The sequence below is a fragment of the Microtus ochrogaster genome, unplaced genomic scaffold (assembly GCF_000317375.1).
Source record: "Microtus ochrogaster isolate Prairie Vole_2 unplaced genomic scaffold, MicOch1.0 UNK8, whole genome shotgun sequence".
In the NCBI taxonomy this organism is placed as follows: Eukaryota; Metazoa; Chordata; class Mammalia; order Rodentia; family Cricetidae; genus Microtus; species Microtus ochrogaster.
In genome coordinates, this window is record NW_004949106.1 from 409,645 (window position 1) to 426,815 (window position 17,171).

Here is a 17,171-nt window from a genome sequence, read left to right on the forward strand (position 1 = left end):
AATCGAGGTCACTGGAGCGTACACAGCAACTCATAAAATGCACTCCGTGAAAGCGATGCCATGAGCTACCTGGTCCAGCTGCACACCATAGCCTTTGCAATGTGCCAGACCAAGCTGAGGACGTGGCTTGATTCTAACAGCCTCTGCGTCTCCCTTTCTCTGTCCCAGTGAGACATGCACCTCTCTCGGATGGCCCCCCGTATCTACCTCCTACTCCTTAGTATGGGACACATTCCCTGGCAGTTTGGGGCATCCCAGAATGCCTCACTCACTTCAAAGTGAGATCAGGTCTGGCTTCTAACTAGGGTCTCAAGCCACCAAAGAACAAGTAAGACCATGGCTTGCCAGGTGCAGTGGCGCACACCTCTAATCCCAGCACTCAGGAGGCAGCGGCAGGAGGATCTCAGTTGAATTTGAGGTCAGGCTGGCCTACAGAGAGAGTTCCAGGACAGCCAGGGCACCACAGAGAAACCCTGTCTCAAAAATCAATCAATCAATCAATCAATCAATCAATCAATCGCCACATAATAGATCTGTTTCGGGAAGTCCATCCTTTTGAGGGACATTCCCCTCATCTGCAGTTCTGCTGAGTGAAGAGAAAAAGCTTCCTCTTGCCAAGAGAGGACACCTGCTCATACCTTGGAAGGGTCTTCAGGGCTTCCCTCTTTTTCAGATTCCATGTTGTTAATGACACCCGTGGCCTGTGTGTGTGACAATCTTCCGTCGATAAAAACCTGGCTCTCCGGAGCATCCGATTCAGGAGAAAGCCAAGGCTCCTCGGTGGCAGAGTGTGGACGGAGAAGCCCTTTCTCTGAGGTACCACCTGCTTCCTTGGCGTTAGCGACGTCGGGCTCACGCAGCTCTTCCGCCGTCTCCGCGTTCCTCTCTTTCTGTGTCTTTTTCACTTTGATTCTCGGTTTCTTTTCTCTCGGAATTAGCTCTGATTTCTTTTCAGCTCTTGAATCCTTTGACTTTCCTGGGGGAAGGGGTGGGGGACAGAGGTTGCTGAGTAGGAGAAACGTGACCTCCGCTCATTCTCTTTAGTAACCCTTTTGAGACAGGACCTCACTATGAAGCTTGGGCTGTCTTAGAACTCACTATATAAACCAGACTGTCTTCAGATTCAAAGAGACCCTTATACCTTCACCTCTCGGGTGCTGGGATTAGAGGCGTGTGCCACCACACCTGGCTCTTTTATAACCTTTAAGATTAGCATAAGATAAATTGATGTGCATATTCCTGAATTCATGACTAGAATCTGGGCGAATAGAATATGCATTGTAATAATGATTTGAGAAGAGCAGCCCTGCGTTATATTTAGGTCAATAAAGATGCAACCATGCTGCAGTATCACTGCTGGAAAGGTTGCATCTCTGGCTGCAGATACAGCTAAGTGGTAGAGCATGCGTTTAGTATGTAGGGCCCAAGGTTCAATCCCCAATGAACCCAAAGAAAGATTCCGTCTCACCCCGATGACGATGGGGCAGGACTCCTGAGGAGAATCTCAGCAGGTCTGACAGTCCTGCCCAGATCACACCTCTAATGGGGTCGGTTTAATACTCAGAGGATCAAGGGCATTGTTTTCCCTACTCCTGGGAATGCTGGGGGCTAAATAAATGTAATTGCAGCAAGAGTTCGAAGAGCAAACCAAAATCAGATCTGTCCCCAGGGTTGTCTCCAGGGACCCACTGTTGTCCTTCCAAAAAACGTGATTTGTTTAAAGGGTCCACAAATCTCTGGAACGATAAAGACGAGGTGTGAGTTTTAGGCTAAAGGAAGTTCGGGAGCCTCTGAGGTCTTCTAAGGCTCAGAACACTCAGACCCTACCTCATCCTCCCCTTCCTAAGCGCTCTGCCTAAGCTGGGCATCGCTTTCCTGAGACGTCTGGGAACAGAAGCATTTCAGATTAGGGATCCTTCCTGGTTTTAGAATATTTACACATACGTTAAATGCGTATAATTTAAAATCCTGGTGACTGGATTCAAGCCCAGCCCCACAGTTTGTTAATGCTTCATATAAACGTTTGGCCCTCAGTTTGAAGGTAAAGGTAAAGGTTTGATGTTTTTCTTAAAGAAGCAAGGGGTTTTATTCAGAATCAAAATAAAACTATATTCAAGTTGGACAGTGGTGATGCATGCTTTTAATCCCCGCACTCGGGAGGCAGAGACAGGCGAATCTCTGTGAGTTTGAGGCTAGCCAGGTCTACAAGAGCTAGTTCCAGGACAGGCTCCAAAGTTACAGAGAAACCCTGTCTCAAAAAACCAACCAAACAAACAAAAAACTGAGTTCAAGTACACTGTAAACTCATGAGCCTTACACAGTATTTTCTGTGAGGCCAGATACGGAATCTACTTGTGGTATCTTGTTGATGTTCCGGAAGTTTCAGACTTGGGTCCATTTTGCATTTCAGTTTTTTTTTCAGATTACAGATCTCAGACTGTAGTTATTAGCTCATAGTGGCAGCCATAGTGATGCGCACTGTGACAAACCCTGGGTCCACTTTTCCTCCGATGCCACTTACCCCACCCCTCTCAGCCTTGGGTGAGACAACATGGCGGCACTCATTTCAACATTCACAGAATGCCGTTGTTAAGCAGCCCCCGTCACGTTCATCACAGGTCTCTACTCAGACATGGTTTTCTCTGCTCATGTGCACAGAGACACTTCTGTGAAATAGGGCTGCAAAGCCAGCTTGGCCAGGTAGTCAGGCAAAGCTCGACCTGCAGGAGCCAAGTCCATTGTCCACACTGCCTCCCTGCCCACTGGAGTCTGAGCTACTCCTCACGGGCATCCTTCCTTACCTCCAGCAGCCTCTGCGTGCCCCAAGACCCTTCCTTCTCTCTCTGTTTTGGGTCCTCTGGCCTTGTTTGTCTTGGTTCTTTTCTTCCTCTTTGCCTTGTCAACCAAATCCTTTCCCTAAAGGAAGAAATTTAGAAAGAGGATCATGATACACATAGGAACTAAAAACGTTTATCAAGCCGGATGGTGGTGGCGCAGGCCTTTCATCCCAGCACTTGGGAGGCTTGAACTCTGTGAGTTCAAGGCCAGCCTGGTTGGTATACGAGTGCCAGGACAGGCTCCAAAGAGAAAGAGTTTATCAAATGGAGATTATGCCGGAAGAACAAGGTGGTTTAGAATGGAACGCATTTGAGTTCTGGGTGAAAGAGGCGACCAACTTCAGAGTGTGGAGCCGGTAGGGAAAAGGGCGCCTTTTCTTTAAAATAACCAGGAAAAATTTCAGAGAAGAAAGAGTAAGAAAAGCCCTGTATGGCCTGCCTTCTTTTCTGATGTTACGTCATGGTCTGCAGAGCTTGAAGCAAAGGAAGCGATTTTCTTGTTTGTTAGCGCTGCTACGGTTTTGGCCAACTGATGGAACTCAGACCGGCTTTGTGTCCACTGACTGCTACATCGTGTGCTAACTCTGAGAAAACTCCCGGGGCAAGTAGTGTTAAGTCCCAGTCTCTGGCCCCCATCTTTGGAGGCCCCGCCCCTATGCCCGCCAAACTTTGACCCCTCCTCGGATGAGTGTCAAGGCAGCCCCCCAAATCTTGACCACTCCCCAAGTCTATTTGAGGGAGAGTTCCTTCCTGGTGCCGCCCCACTTCGTGGTTGCGTTGGCGGCTTCCCGTTTGGGGGGGGGGGGCACCAGAGAGCGCAGGAATCACATTAAAACCTGGATATCCTTTAATTCGGCTTCTTGTGATTTGGCTTGATTGGGATTTTTGGCGTTGGCAGAGAGCTCGCGTTAGGAAATATTCCTAACAGGTAGCAAGAGCCACGGTAGCCTTTCCATATAGACTGTGACAACATCTCCTAAAAGAGGTTACCTACTTTGTAGTTTCGTAGGGTTTGACAAGAAGATGCAGCTTGGGACACGGTATAGGTTCCAGTGAGCAGACCGTGGCTGGACCTCGGCCCTCCCCCCCGCCGCCGTTGCTCCTTTTGTGAGGTGCTCGTATCTATTAAGCAACCTCCATAAGTCTACGTGGAGCCTTGGAGGGGTCCAGGCAGGGTTTCTGGACCAGATTCTCTAGTCTCACACTCACGTGACTGGCGGCAGCTGAGGTCTGCTGGCCGAACAATTTGGGTTTCGGTTTCGTCTTCTTATTTTTTTTCCTTGGAAGAAGAGATGCAGTCTCAGACCCCAGCTTCTCTGGGGATGCAGGCTCATGTAGTAGTCCTCTGTGCACATCCCTGTCCCTTTGAAAAGAGCAAGCCAGTAGACTAATTTCATGACGAAACGTGTAAGCGGGAGGGAAGAGAGCAAGGGAAGATGCTGCCAGGATTTTTGACATGCTTAGGCAACTTTCTCCTTGTGTTCCCGCATAAGGGCGGTTAGAAAGGGTGAGCTTCACTTTTGGGGTTCCCTAAAGCCCTAGTACGTAAACATATGGAGAACAGTCCACTTCTTTTCATTGCCTATTTTACACCTTTAATTGAGAGCTCATTTGGAGGTTCTATCAGGGAAGCCCAACTACGAGAGGACCCTGGACCAGAGAAAGACAGGTCCTCCTGTGTTTGAGGAAGGTTTTCCTCTTCCGTGGAGCTGGCAGCTTTGGGAGGGACATGCGTGGAACCGTGAGGGAGGAGGGAGCCATACACCTCGCCAGTCAGATCAGCTGAATCAACCCTGGAGATCGATCTGTGGGGTGCCGTGTAGTGGTCAGATCACCCTCACAGAATCACACAACTGAGATGTCTTCTGTCAAGGGCTTAGCTGGGAAAGGAAAACGACCTTTAACAAAGATGCATGCAGTTGTCCCATTCATTACTTTGCTTCTATGAGCTTTATTCTCAATCGATTCAGCCACTACAAGGTGATGTGTGTGTGTGTGTGTGTGTGTGTGTGTGTGTGTGTGTGTGTGTGCCCAGTCTTGTGTGTTCTAGTGTCCTTACCATCGCTGGCTTATGTCTGTGGGTGGCAAGGACAGCATCAGTGATGCCCTGTGCCTGCTGGGTGCTGGGTCTCATCTGGGTCTTTTTTTTCTTTTCAGTTAAATCAATATATTTATTGTGGCATGTTAGCCCAGGGCCTTCCTGCGGAGACTTGAGAAATATTTGTTGAATGAGGTCAATGGAATTTCCTGTAAATATATGAGTCTTTAAAGTCTTTAAGTCATTCAGTGACACCCTATAAAAACTCACAGAAGTCTGCTTCAGAATGTGCAAGGAAAACCTGTTTCCCCAAGGAATGAGCCCGCTGTAAATGTGCACTGTGGGCCTGGCTGTGTTGCTGTTTTTCTCTTCCACAATTAGGAATCTGTGTTAAATCCCAATTTTAGTCACAATAACTGTAATGCATTTTGTGGAGTGTTTTATTTATTTATTTTTCTGTCCTCTTGCGGAAAAAAAAAAGAACTCTCTCATTATCTCATTGATTTTAGCTAGGGAGAAGGTATATGTAATAACCTATTTAAAATATGTTGCAGAAAAAGGGATTACAAAAATAAAAAAGAAAGGAATAAATAAATAAATAAATAATCTTTAATGACTGCCTCAACCATGAAGCCTTTCTTCTTTTGCTTCTGGCTTGGCACAAAACCTTTTAGACCAGAGAGTTATACTGCTGATCTGATCTCTAATCACCCTAGGCTCATGGAACCCACAATAAGGTCTCGTTCCAGCTGGTAGCGGAGAAGACCACAGCAGAGGCCACAACCAGAGGAGACTGGGGACAAAGGCCTGGACCAGCGAGCTCACAGGAAGCATCCAGGGAAGGTGTTCCTGCCTTGGCGGGGATGAGAAGAAGCCATGGTGATAACTGGCCATCTTTATTCTGCTCAGAGTTAATAACTGGAGGAGCCAGGATGAACTGATTGTCCCAGCCTTCTATGGTCTCTGTAAATGTCAGGTTCACGGACACACCAAAGAGCTACTTCAAGATGACTGAAGTTCACTCTTCCCCACCTAACCTGGAGAACTCGGTTTAGGTGGCTCACTCATCCATGTATAAACTACACAGGGACCTGTTGTTTTTAATCCCAGCCACCAGCATGTGATGGTATGAATCTCAGAAAATAAACAAAAATCAGAATAAATTAACGAAAGAAAACCCATGATGGAGGGCTGGAGAGATGGCTCAGTGGTTAAGAGCATTGCCTGCTTTTCCAAAGGTCCTGAGTTCAATTCCCGGCAACCACATGGTGGCTCACAACCATCTGTAATGAGATCTGGTGCCCTCTTCTGGCCTTCAGGCATACACGCAGACAGAATATTGTATAGATAACAAATACATAAATATTTTTTAAAAAGTTAAAAAAAAAGCCACGATGGAGGGGAGAAGCCACAGTTGCTATGAGCTGTACACACACGTGTTACACTTACGTGCTTTTCACGATGTCAGCCTCAGAGGTCTGGTTGAACTCATCCACGGGAGTACTGAAGCAGTCAAGAGTCAGGTCCCTTGGCTCTGGGTCTGTGTAAACAGAGTATCCTCCATCAACAAATGACCCAGGCAGTTTTCCCAGGAGGAAATCAGGACAGGGGGAAATGTCTATTGGCGCGTCCTGAGCAGTGCAGATGAGAGCTTTTTGTAACAAGTGACATTAAAATTACAAACTATCCTTCAGAAAAATGATAGCACAGTATGTGTCTAGAGCCAGGACACCCGTTTGAACCTTCATCAGGACTCTCACCTGGGCGTTTATCACAAGGAAACAATTCAAAAGAACAACTTTTGTAACAACTTGTTCGTTTCATTTGTTGGTAATGAAAAATTAGAGACACTGGCAGTGGTGGTCCACGCCTTTAATGCCAGCACTCGGGAGGCAGGAGCAGGCGGATCTCTGTGAGTTCGAGGCCAGCCTGGTCTACAGAGGGAGTTTCATTTCAGGACAGGCTCTAAAGCTACAGAGAAACCCTATCTGAAAAAACGAAAACCAAACCAAACAAAAGCCCCACTGTGGTTAAAACTGCAGAAAGGAAAGTGCTCTAAACAGTGTCATCTGTATAACGGAAGCTTAGGGACAACTTTCAAAAACCGTGGCCAGGCTAGGAGATAATTACAGTATCAATGGTATCTCCATGGCAAGAAGATCTCTGTGAGGATTTATTTCTACAACATGGTGGCTCGAGTCGGGTTGGGGGAGTAGGGGGAGCTCTTGTTGAAGGCATGCCTTGCCGTGAACAAATTTTCTTTTTTTTTTTAAGGTTTATTTATTAATTATATATACAGTATTCTGTCTGCATGTATGCTGCAGGCCAGAAGAGGGCACCAGATCTCATTATAAATGGCTGTGAGCCACATGTGGTTACTGGGAATTGAACTCAGGACCTCTGGAAGAGCAGGCAGTGCTCTTAACCTCTGAGCCATCTCTCCAGCCCCCATGAACAAATTTTCGAACTTGGGTGCAGAGCAAGAGATGGCCACGAGATGGCGCAATTGCACTGTCCAGAAACGGAGGCTTAGCCTGGCAGTTAACTCTACCATTTGAGATCTGGGGATGTGATTCAGTAAAGAGAAATTCTTTTGTTTATTTTTCCAAGTGTGAGTTGCAGGTGTGTGTCAACACATTTGATGGGATTTTCACAATTGCCTTAGATTAATTGAGGGATTAACTGAGGGGCTGCCATCTCCTCTTTGCCTTTTTTTCCAGGTAGAATCTTGCTAGGTCACCCAGACTGATCCCAAGTCCCACCACACCTGTTTGGTATTGTCGTCTTTATGATGATGGTTCCTCCTATCTGTGAATACTGTATCCAAGGTTATAGAGGAGATTATATCTATTCAAGTCTATTTCTATGTATTGAAATGAACCCATATAATGTCTTAAATGAAATGAACTCATATAATGTCTTAAAACTATACTGTTTCATCTTACTACAGATTGAGTTCCAGGGTAGCCAGGGATACACAGAGAAACCCTGACTTGAAAAACCAAAAGAACACAAACTAGAAACTGAGAAAGGATTGATAGAACTCTGTTGGGACCACTTGGAGTCCTGGCCTCCAGCTGCTCCTCCCTGCTAGAGATCTTTCCTTCTGATTTGAGTCACTGAAAGCTGTGTCAAAGTTGTTTACCAGTTCTGCTTCACGAGCGCGTGTTGCCTTGGACTTGATCAGAGGATGAGGTTTTCACCTGTTGACCCACCTGACTGTTGGGTATATGAGCCTCTGTGGTGCTATTGAATAAGGGGCTTCTTACCAGTGACTAGAGGTCTGTGTCTCTGTCTGTCTTTGTGTGTTTCAATCTCCAGCCCCTTGCCCCAAGCACGCGAACTGTATGGTAGCGCATTGAGCGCAGATAGGCATCGTGCGCTGCAGAATTCCACCTGGTATCGTGATTTTGCCAACCCCACTACTGAGGGATCTGTAGATACTGGCATCAGCAGGAGACAAATGAACATTCTGTGTCCTGATAGACACAGACCTGTCCTTGCCAAAAGGAAGAATAAAACCTGAATCCGGTTAAATCCCTAGACCTGAGGACCAAGTACTGGAAACAGGAAAGCAGAGACACAAGAAACCACAACAGGAGGGCATAGCAAAATCAACACCCCAGGAAACACAACAGGACAAAGTGACCCGATTTCCTGAGCATAAACTTGAAGAGGAGAAGGGAGAGATAGAAGAGAACCTATAATTTAAATGGCACTTAAAGGCCATATCAACTGATTATAATCAACTCAAAAAATTACAATTGTAAAACAATAAGAACTTGGAAACTATGAAAACACAGTCGGCCATATTAAAGAATTCTTTGAATGCTGAGGTGTGATAACTTTATCTCAGATACTTTTCTACATCTTGGGGAGAAAATGGTTTATTGGGCTTACATAGCCTGAATCACAGCCTATTAAGGGAAGTCATGGCATGGAGGGTGTTGCTTACTGACTTGCTGCCCAGGGCTCGCTTAGCCTGCTTTCTTAGAGAACCCAGGACCAGGGTCAGCACCACCTACAATGGGCTGGACCTCCCCTATCAACCACTAATTAAGAAAATGCCCTAAAGGCTTGCCTAGCCCGGTTTATAGAGGTAGGTGTGTGTGTGTGTGTGTGTGTGTGTGTGTGTGTGTGTTTGGTTTTTCAAGATAGGGGTTCTCTGTGTAACAGCCCTAGCTGTAGCTGTCCTGGAACTAGCTCTGTAGACCAGGCTGGCCTTGAACTCACAGAGATCCGCCTGCCTCTGCCTCCTGAGTGCTGGGATTAAAGCTGTGTGTTTAATCACTGGCAGGCAGAGGCATTTTCTTAACCGAGGTTCCCTCTTCTCAAATGAGTCTAGCTTGTGTCAAGTTGACATAAAACTAGACAAGAACAATGGTCTTGTAGTTATGTCAAAAGAGTCCCTTTTTGTTTTTTAGAGCTGCATGGTAGTTGAGTGGTGGTGGCACATGCCTTTAATCCCATCTCAGGCAGAGGATCCATGTTTCTGTGTGATTGTTTTGGGTCTAAGCTAGCCAGGCAGCAGGGAAGAGCAAGCAGCCTCCTCCAACAAATTGGCGCCAATGTGATTGACTAAAATCCACATAAAACCTGAGAAAATTTATTTTGTTCCTGGGCAGCCGGGATGAACAAGCAGGCCCCTCCAACACCTTTATTACCTCTGCTGGAGCTGAATCCAGCAGGGAAGTTTGTGGGGTTCAAAGTTGAAATTTCCGTTGTAAGTTCCTGAGGGTAGGGAACCTGACATTGTCATCGTGGCTCGCCTAAAAACTCAGCGTGTTCGTTCATTCATTCATTCATCTGATTCATTCATTCATTCACTCGTGGAACATGTACGAGGTCTGGAGAATGGCCTGTCTTTAGGCACACTCCCAAGACATGGGGCTATACAGTAGTACACAGCGGCTATCCAACACACATTTGTGAAACTGAGTAAGACTTCGCGTCTCCCCAGGAAGCAGAGGCAGCAATGAGAAGCAGACAGTGTGGGATGCTCCCTAAGAAAGAACTTGCTTTCGAAGTACGAAGCCCCGACTCCCCAGGCAGCTCTCCTTCGAGTTGGTGGGAATCACACCCCCCATTCGCACAATTCACAAACGCATCAAATGTTCCTTTCTCTTCCTTTGCTACCACAGAGACCAGTGGAGGGAGCAGGGCTATCCTAGCCCCTCTTAGGCCAGCCACAGTGTGGGCAGCTAGAGCCTGTTGTTTGGGGTGGAGAGAGAAAACAAACTGAGCTAGGAAAAGCGACTGTGAGTCTCAGAGGCAGGAAGCGGGCAGCACCTATAGGACAGAAACGGATCTGATGTGCGCTGGGCCTGCCTGCTTCTGCTTGTGGGGAGCAGCGCCCCCTTGTGTTTAGTTTGGTTCAGTCAGCAAGACCCTGTTTTCCCCATTTCCTAGTAACTGGGTCAGAGGGTCCCGAGGGTTGGTCTTGGTGTTTATTACAAGAGAAACCCTGACTGAGAGAGGGGACTTGTGGCAGAACCTGCCGGCTTCAGCTGGATCCCTGGACCCCACACGGTGGAAGGAAAAAATGGACTCCTAAGGCAAAGAAGGAACCTGGGACTCCCAGGCCAGAGGTGGAGCCTCCCTGCCCCTTATCTGCCTGCCACCTGCCAGCTTGGCTTCATTTCCAAGGCAGAAACGAGTGAGCTTCTCATCCTTCTTAAGTTATTTTGCCTTTGTTAGAACAGGACACGGATCACACATCCCTCTCTTTTATTATTGTTATTTTATGTGTATGAGCGTTTTGCGTCTATGTATGTCTGTGCACCAGGTGTGTGCCTGTTACCCGCTGAGGCCAGAGGAAGGCATTGGAGTCCCCCGAACTGTAGTTAAAGATGATTGTGAACCACTATGTGGGGGTACTGGGAATTGAACTCAGACACTCTGGAAGAGTAGTCAGTGCTTTTAACCACTGAGCCATCTCTCCAACCTCACACGTTCCTTTTGATAAGGTGGCAGGCTCTGGGCCTTCTCTTTCTGATTGGAGTCGTGGAAAGGCTCATTGCTTTCTGAGGCTTCCCCTCCATTATTGTTTTAGGCTGCTCCTTTGAGATTTCACATACTTCATGCAGGGTTACAGTCAATCTTAAGGCAAGGTTGGGAAGGTAGCTGAGTGGTAGAGGCTTTGCCTAAATGCATGAGAACCTGAATTTGCTGTCCAGCATAAATCTTAAAGCATTCTGCCACATTTCAAGGAATGGCTTTCTTTTGTCTCTTGAGACAGTGTCTCTCGTTACGTAGACCAGGCTAGCTATATGGCCATATGCCTATATCCTGGGATTACAGGCAGGCACTACCATATCTGCTCCTCAAGGAGGGATGTTGTACCATCTGCCCTGCTGCAGAGACTGACTTGGAAAGTAGTTATCATGTTAGAACAAGGCTCTCTTGATAAGATATTAATACAAATTATGACTATATAATTAAAGGTTTCCTTTTCTGTTTGTTCTTAAAGAGGTTTGCTGGGCATGGTGGCACATGCTGGTAATCTCAGCATTTAGGGGGTAGAAGTCATAGCCACAGGAGTTCAAAGCCATCCCTAGCTGCATAGTGAGTTTGAGGTCAGCCTAGGTCTCAAAAACAAAAAAATATACAAATCAAAAAAGTTGCTAATAACACATATTGAGGACCATCTGTGATAGATACTTGTCTAGACCTATCCACTCAACTCCTCTTTATCACAACCACCCCAGGGGGTAAATACCATTTGTTCCCCTGCTTTCGAGATAAAGGAAAAAGATGTCCAGAGAAATTCAGTAATTTTCTCAAGGCTACGCAGCCAAGTGGTAGAGCTAGTATTTTTTTTTAAACTAGCAGCATTTTATTTTATTTAAAGATTTATTTATTAATTATGTATTATTGGCCAGAAGAGGACACCAGATCTTATTACAGATAGTTGTGAGTCAACATGTGGTTGCTGGGAATTGAACTCAGAACCACTGGAAGAACAGTTAGTGCTCTTAACCTCTGAGCCATCTCTCCAGCCCTGGAGCTAGGATTTGAACCCAGGAAGTAAGACGCCACGGTCAGTGCTCTTAATCGCAGTGATGTCTGGTCTTGAGCCCAATTCTAGGGGGAATCTGATGCCTCTTGGCTTCCATGGGTACCTTCATTCACATGCCTGTGTCTAGCACACACATACACATGAATATACATAGTTAAAATAAAAATAAAACTTACAAACTGAACCGATAACTAACTGTCCTCAAGCACTTGGTCTGAGGCAGGCATTCCTTTGAAACCTTTTGTAAACCTCCCAGGTGAAGCTGAGAAGTGGTGGTGCACACCTTTAATCCCAGCACTCAGGAGGCAGAGGCAGGTGGATCTCTGAGTTTGAGATCAGCCTGGTCTACAGAATGGGTTCCAAGACAATCAGTGCTCCATACTACCCTGTCTTGAAACACCAAAACAAAAAAACCGAGACTTCCAGGTAGTTCTGAAGTGCACTGATAAAAGAACCATTGGTCTAGGAGGTAGCTAGAATTGAAGTTGTATTCTTTCCTTGGACTTTGGGGCAAGAGTTATTTCCCCAGTCCACTCAAATTTAGAGGTTGTTGGTTGACCTTGCCTTGGGGGAACTTGAAAGTGGAACCCTAACCCATCTCCCTAGCTCAGTTATTCTTTAAAATTTTATTTATGTCCATGTGTGTAACCCAACCTTGCATGCACTAGGCAAATGCTCAACACTGAGTGGTACCCCCACTTTCTGGCTCAATTCTTATAACAAACCATGAAGGTCACCACTGAGTTTAGTAGGGCAAAAACCAAAATCCCAAACAAAACCAAACCTACTTGACCATTAAGACCAAAGGGGAGAACTATTCTTTAAGCAATTAAAGTGTTTCCTTAGCACTTCTTTGTTGCCTTCCAAGACCTGAAATCCTTTCTGAAAAGGACAGGCAAGTCCCTCTGTGTCTTTCTGCGGTGACATTTCACTACATTAGAGAATGTCTGGCTAACCTCTGAGGAACGCGGCCGGAGACGGCCCTGGTGTCATGAGACAGGAAATCTGTCTTGACTGACTTGGTCATTGCTTAGTTTGGACCACGGTCTGTGGTGCCTAAAGCCCTCACTGCACTTGGCCGAGATCTCTGAGCCTTGTCAGGGTCCACATTCTGAATGTGTGATTTATAATAGAGAGAACCTGAAGGTCAGCATCTATTTTTTCTGGCCCGTATCACTCGGCTTTGAAGATGGAGGTGACAGGATCTCATGTTAAAAGAATCCTTCTTTAAAACCTTGACCAGCCCAGGGCTCACACCACCATCCTGTGTCTGATACCCACCAAGAGTGACGTCTTTAAAAGTCAGTAGAGGACTGGACAGATGGCTCAGTGGTTAAGAGTGGTTATGACCAGCGGTTGCTCTTCCAGAGGACCTGGGTTCTATTCCCAGAATCCACATGGTGGCTCACACTGTCTGTAACTCCAGTTCCAGGGGATCTGACACCCTTAAGTCCTGCATTCACACAGTACACGGACATACATGCAGGTAAAACACCCGGACACGTAAAAAACAAAACAAAACAAAAAATCCCAAAACGTTTTTAGAAAAATAAAATCAGTATAAAAATTGTTACTTTTTTTTTTACTATGATGTCAATGGAAAGAAACAGTGAAAGATAAACAAGAAAAGATCAAAACCTTCAACTTAATGGAGAAGGAAAGAACCAGCGTCGTTTTGTAGATTGGTAAATAGTGACTACAAGAGGGTAGATAATTATTTGCTGGAATACCCGAGATCCGCTTGCCTCTGCCTCCCAAGTGCTGGAATTAAAGACATGCACCACCGCCCCCGCCCCTCTCCCCAGCTGAGACTGGTATTCTTTAAGGGGCTGCATTTTTTTTTTTTTCTGGGCGACTGCTTACGTCAGCCTGCAGACAAAGATGCCGGGTATGCAGAGCTGAAGGTGGATGTAACCACTCCACAGCTCAAGCTCAGTTCATTAGCAAAGACCTGACGTTACCAACCTGGGTAGCACAAGTCGCCCGTGACTTTTAAGAAGGGGCCAAGTAAGAAAACAAGCGTTCCTGGGTGCCTCAAATGGTTTCAGAGCCCAGGCTGGCGTTCAGCCCGCGTGCTTCCTCTGCTGGACACCTCTGTATAGCAACAGTAAGCCCTTCGTGTCTGTGCAGTCTGGAAACCTCCCTTAGGAAGGTGAGATGGGCTTGCGCGCGCATGTGCGCGCGCACGCGTTTTCACTTCTGCACGAAGAAACCAAGATTCCAGCGTGATGGCAACCGGCTTTAATACCAGCACTCCAGAGGCAGAGACAGGAGGATTTCTGTGAGTTCCAGGACGGCCAGAGTCACACAGTGAGACTGCCTCAAAACACACAAGCAAAAACAGAACCAACCCACAGACGATAAGGACAGAGACCAATTCAGTTCCTGGAGGCCCAGTTGGCTGCAGTATCAAGCAACGTGCCCAGGTGCCCTGCGAAAGACCTTAGAGTCTAACTGAGTCTCCGGAATAAGAACCATGTATGCCTCCAAACCCAGTGGTCCCAGGCTAAGTGTTTTATAGAACCATTACCACCTGAACAAATGCAGGCTTGTTTTTAAGGAAGCTACCATCAAGGTATTCTTTCTGTTTGTTTGAGAAAGGATTTCTGTGTAACTCTGGTTGTCCTGGAACTCAGTAGACCAGGCTGGTCTCGAACTCACAGAGATCTACCTAGGCATATCAAGGCATTCTTTTGCATGCCTTCTTTCTTTCTCTCTTTCCTTCCTTCCTTCCTTCCTTCCTTCCTTCCTTCCTTCCTTCCTTCCTTCCTTCCTGTCTTTGAGACAGGGTTTCTCTGTAGCTTTGGAGCCTGTTCTGGAACTAGCTCTTATAGACCAGGCTGGCCTCGAACTCACAGAGATCTGCCTGCCTCTGCCTCCTGAGTGCTGGGATTAAAGGTGTCACCACCACCCAGCTCACGGCTTTCTTGATGACAGCAGCTAGGTCTCTACGGATGATGGGTCCTGTGTCCTTGCACGCACCCCTCTCTAGGTGTGGAACCCCAGGCCCCTCACCCACATATCCATTCCACACCTCTGTGAAAACTGGATGACAGAGAAATGGAGATGCTTAGGGTGGGAACGGGGAGTGGGTTTTTTGTACATCCTGGAAGCCTCTATTCTTGGCATCAGCCTGCATCTCTAGCAGGAAGGAGATGTCTAAATAATCCAGGAAGAGAAAGCCTGTCACCCACATTTTCTTGCAACAATAAACACATTCCAAGTTCCAGGGCAGAGTCTGAGGGGAAATAGTAGGATCATTCTTTGTTAATGGGTCTGGGCAGCAGACGGTTCATCCAGGGCAATCCCAGGGTAAACCCAGCGATAGGATTGTACGCCCAGTGTCGGCTGACTCTACCTTGGCTGTCTTTGTCATTCCCTCTGTGGGGTCCTCCTGGTTCTTCGTGGGAGTCAGTTTCATCTCCACGTTCCTGTTGGGTTTATACATCACAAAGAATAAGACAAAATAAGTGCAAACATCCCTCTGTCCATGCCCTCCAGGTAAAATGGACTAAAGTTTCCTTAGCTGTCCCCCAACAGCCTTTTCTTTTCTTAGTAGTGTTTAGTGGGGATGGTGATGATGAAGGCAAGGATGAGCATTATTGATGTGGGAGTTTCCTCTGTATGCTTGGAAACCATTAATGAATAAAGAAACTGCCTTGGCCTGTTGATAGGGCAGAACTTAGGCAGGCAGGGAAGACAGAACTGAATGCTGGGAAAAAGAGGGGTGGAGCCAGAAAGACGCTATGGAGCCAGAGACAGATGCTGGAAATTTTTACCCGGTAAGCCACTGCCACGTGGCAATACACAGAGTAATAGAAATAGGTTAAATTAATGTAAGAGTTAGCCAATAAGAAGCTAGAGCTAATGGGCCAAGCAGTGTTTTAATTAATACAGTTTCTGTGTGGTTATTTTGGGGGTGAGCAATCTGGTGGCTGGAACAAACAAGTGGTCTCCCTCCTCCTACAGAGTATCATTTTTTTTATTATCAAGACAGGGTTTCTTTGTGTAACTGTGACTGCCCTGGGCCTCTCTCTGTAGACCAGGCTGGGGTAAAACTCGCAGAGATCCACCTGCCTCTGCCTCCCGAGTTCTGGGGTTAAAGGCGTGCGCCACCACCACCTGGCTGGGGTAGTACATTTTTAAGGTGTCTCGTTCCAGTGTGCAGTTGGATCAAGAACTTCTGTCCTCCTTTAGTGGTTGGAGGGCAGCCCCTTAAAACCATAGCAGGCAGAGTTGGTGACCCAAAGAGAGCCCCATGCTGATGATATGCAGCTGCTCCCGGCTTTTGCACCCAGAATGGAAGGAAATAGCCCATACGGCCTACCAGCTGGAGACCAGTTAAGTGAATTATGGTGATTTAGGAAGAACAAGGTAACTCTGAGTTGACACAGAACTGTATGAAATCTCAGAATAAGATCCTGAACAGTGTGTAGTAACACGCCAGTTTCCATGAAAATCTACCCTGCTAGCTATGTTTGTCTGTATTGCATTCTACACCCAGTGAGGGCACACCGGGCCAGGCACGGTGTACACGCCTGTAATCCAGGTCCTCCGGGGGTGGAGCGAGTGTGTAACATCAGAAGGTCAACGTTACCCTCAACTACATAGTGAGTGTGAGGCCGTGAGCCCCATCTACCCCCAAGAAATAAAAACAAAAGGACTCTGAGTGTATTTCAGATTCAAAACGTGAACTGAAAACCAAAACGAATCCCGATACTCAGGAGGTAAACAGAGACGCTCAGATGTGTTACTTCCGTTGCTATGACAAATGCCCGGGAGAGACAAGGGAGAAAATATCTGGTTTCATAGTTTCCACGGAGTCAGTTCTGTGTGGCAGGAAGGCATGGAGACAGCACGCACCGTGGCGGCCGGGGAGCACGCAGACAGCGTTCACAGAGTGTCTACACTCCCAGTGGCTCTCCCCTGTCCATGTTTAATTCCATCCTGGCCTCCAGCTTATGGGATGAGGCCACCACGTCCAGGCCTTCCCCCCTGTAGTTAGTCCTCCCTGGGAATGCCGTCACAGACACGCCCAGAGATGCCCTTTACTCATCTCCTGGGCATGCCACCCAGTCAAGTTGGCATTCGCAGCTTCAAGGGAGGCCCTGTCTGAAAAATCCAAACCAAGAGCTGGGGGCGTAGATATGCGGCAGAGCACTTAACTAGCATGCAAGGTCCTGGGTTCAAATCCCCAGCACCACAAAGCCCAAACAGACAACAACAAGACACTAAAATGAAATCAGTAAACTGAGTGATCAAGCCACAAGTATCTTAA

The 17,171-nt window shown here is 46.9% G+C and overlaps 1 protein-coding gene across 1 annotated transcript in view; it reads right to left on the reverse strand.

Annotated features, from left to right (window-relative positions):
- Positions 1-17,171, reverse strand: part of Kiaa2012 (KIAA2012 ortholog) — a 97,824-nt gene that overhangs the window by 5,736 nt on the left and 74,917 nt on the right. The window contains exons 14-18 of the mRNA XM_026788872.1: positions 15,252-15,324; positions 6,325-6,415; positions 4,047-4,200; positions 2,802-2,916; positions 639-976 (exon numbers count right to left, since the gene is read on the reverse strand). Coding sequence (XP_026644673.1) covers positions 639-976; positions 2,802-2,916; positions 4,047-4,200; positions 6,325-6,415; positions 15,252-15,324 — 771 coding nt within the window. The remainder of the gene's footprint in view (positions 1-638; positions 977-2,801; positions 2,917-4,046; positions 4,201-6,324; positions 6,416-15,251; positions 15,325-17,171) is intronic.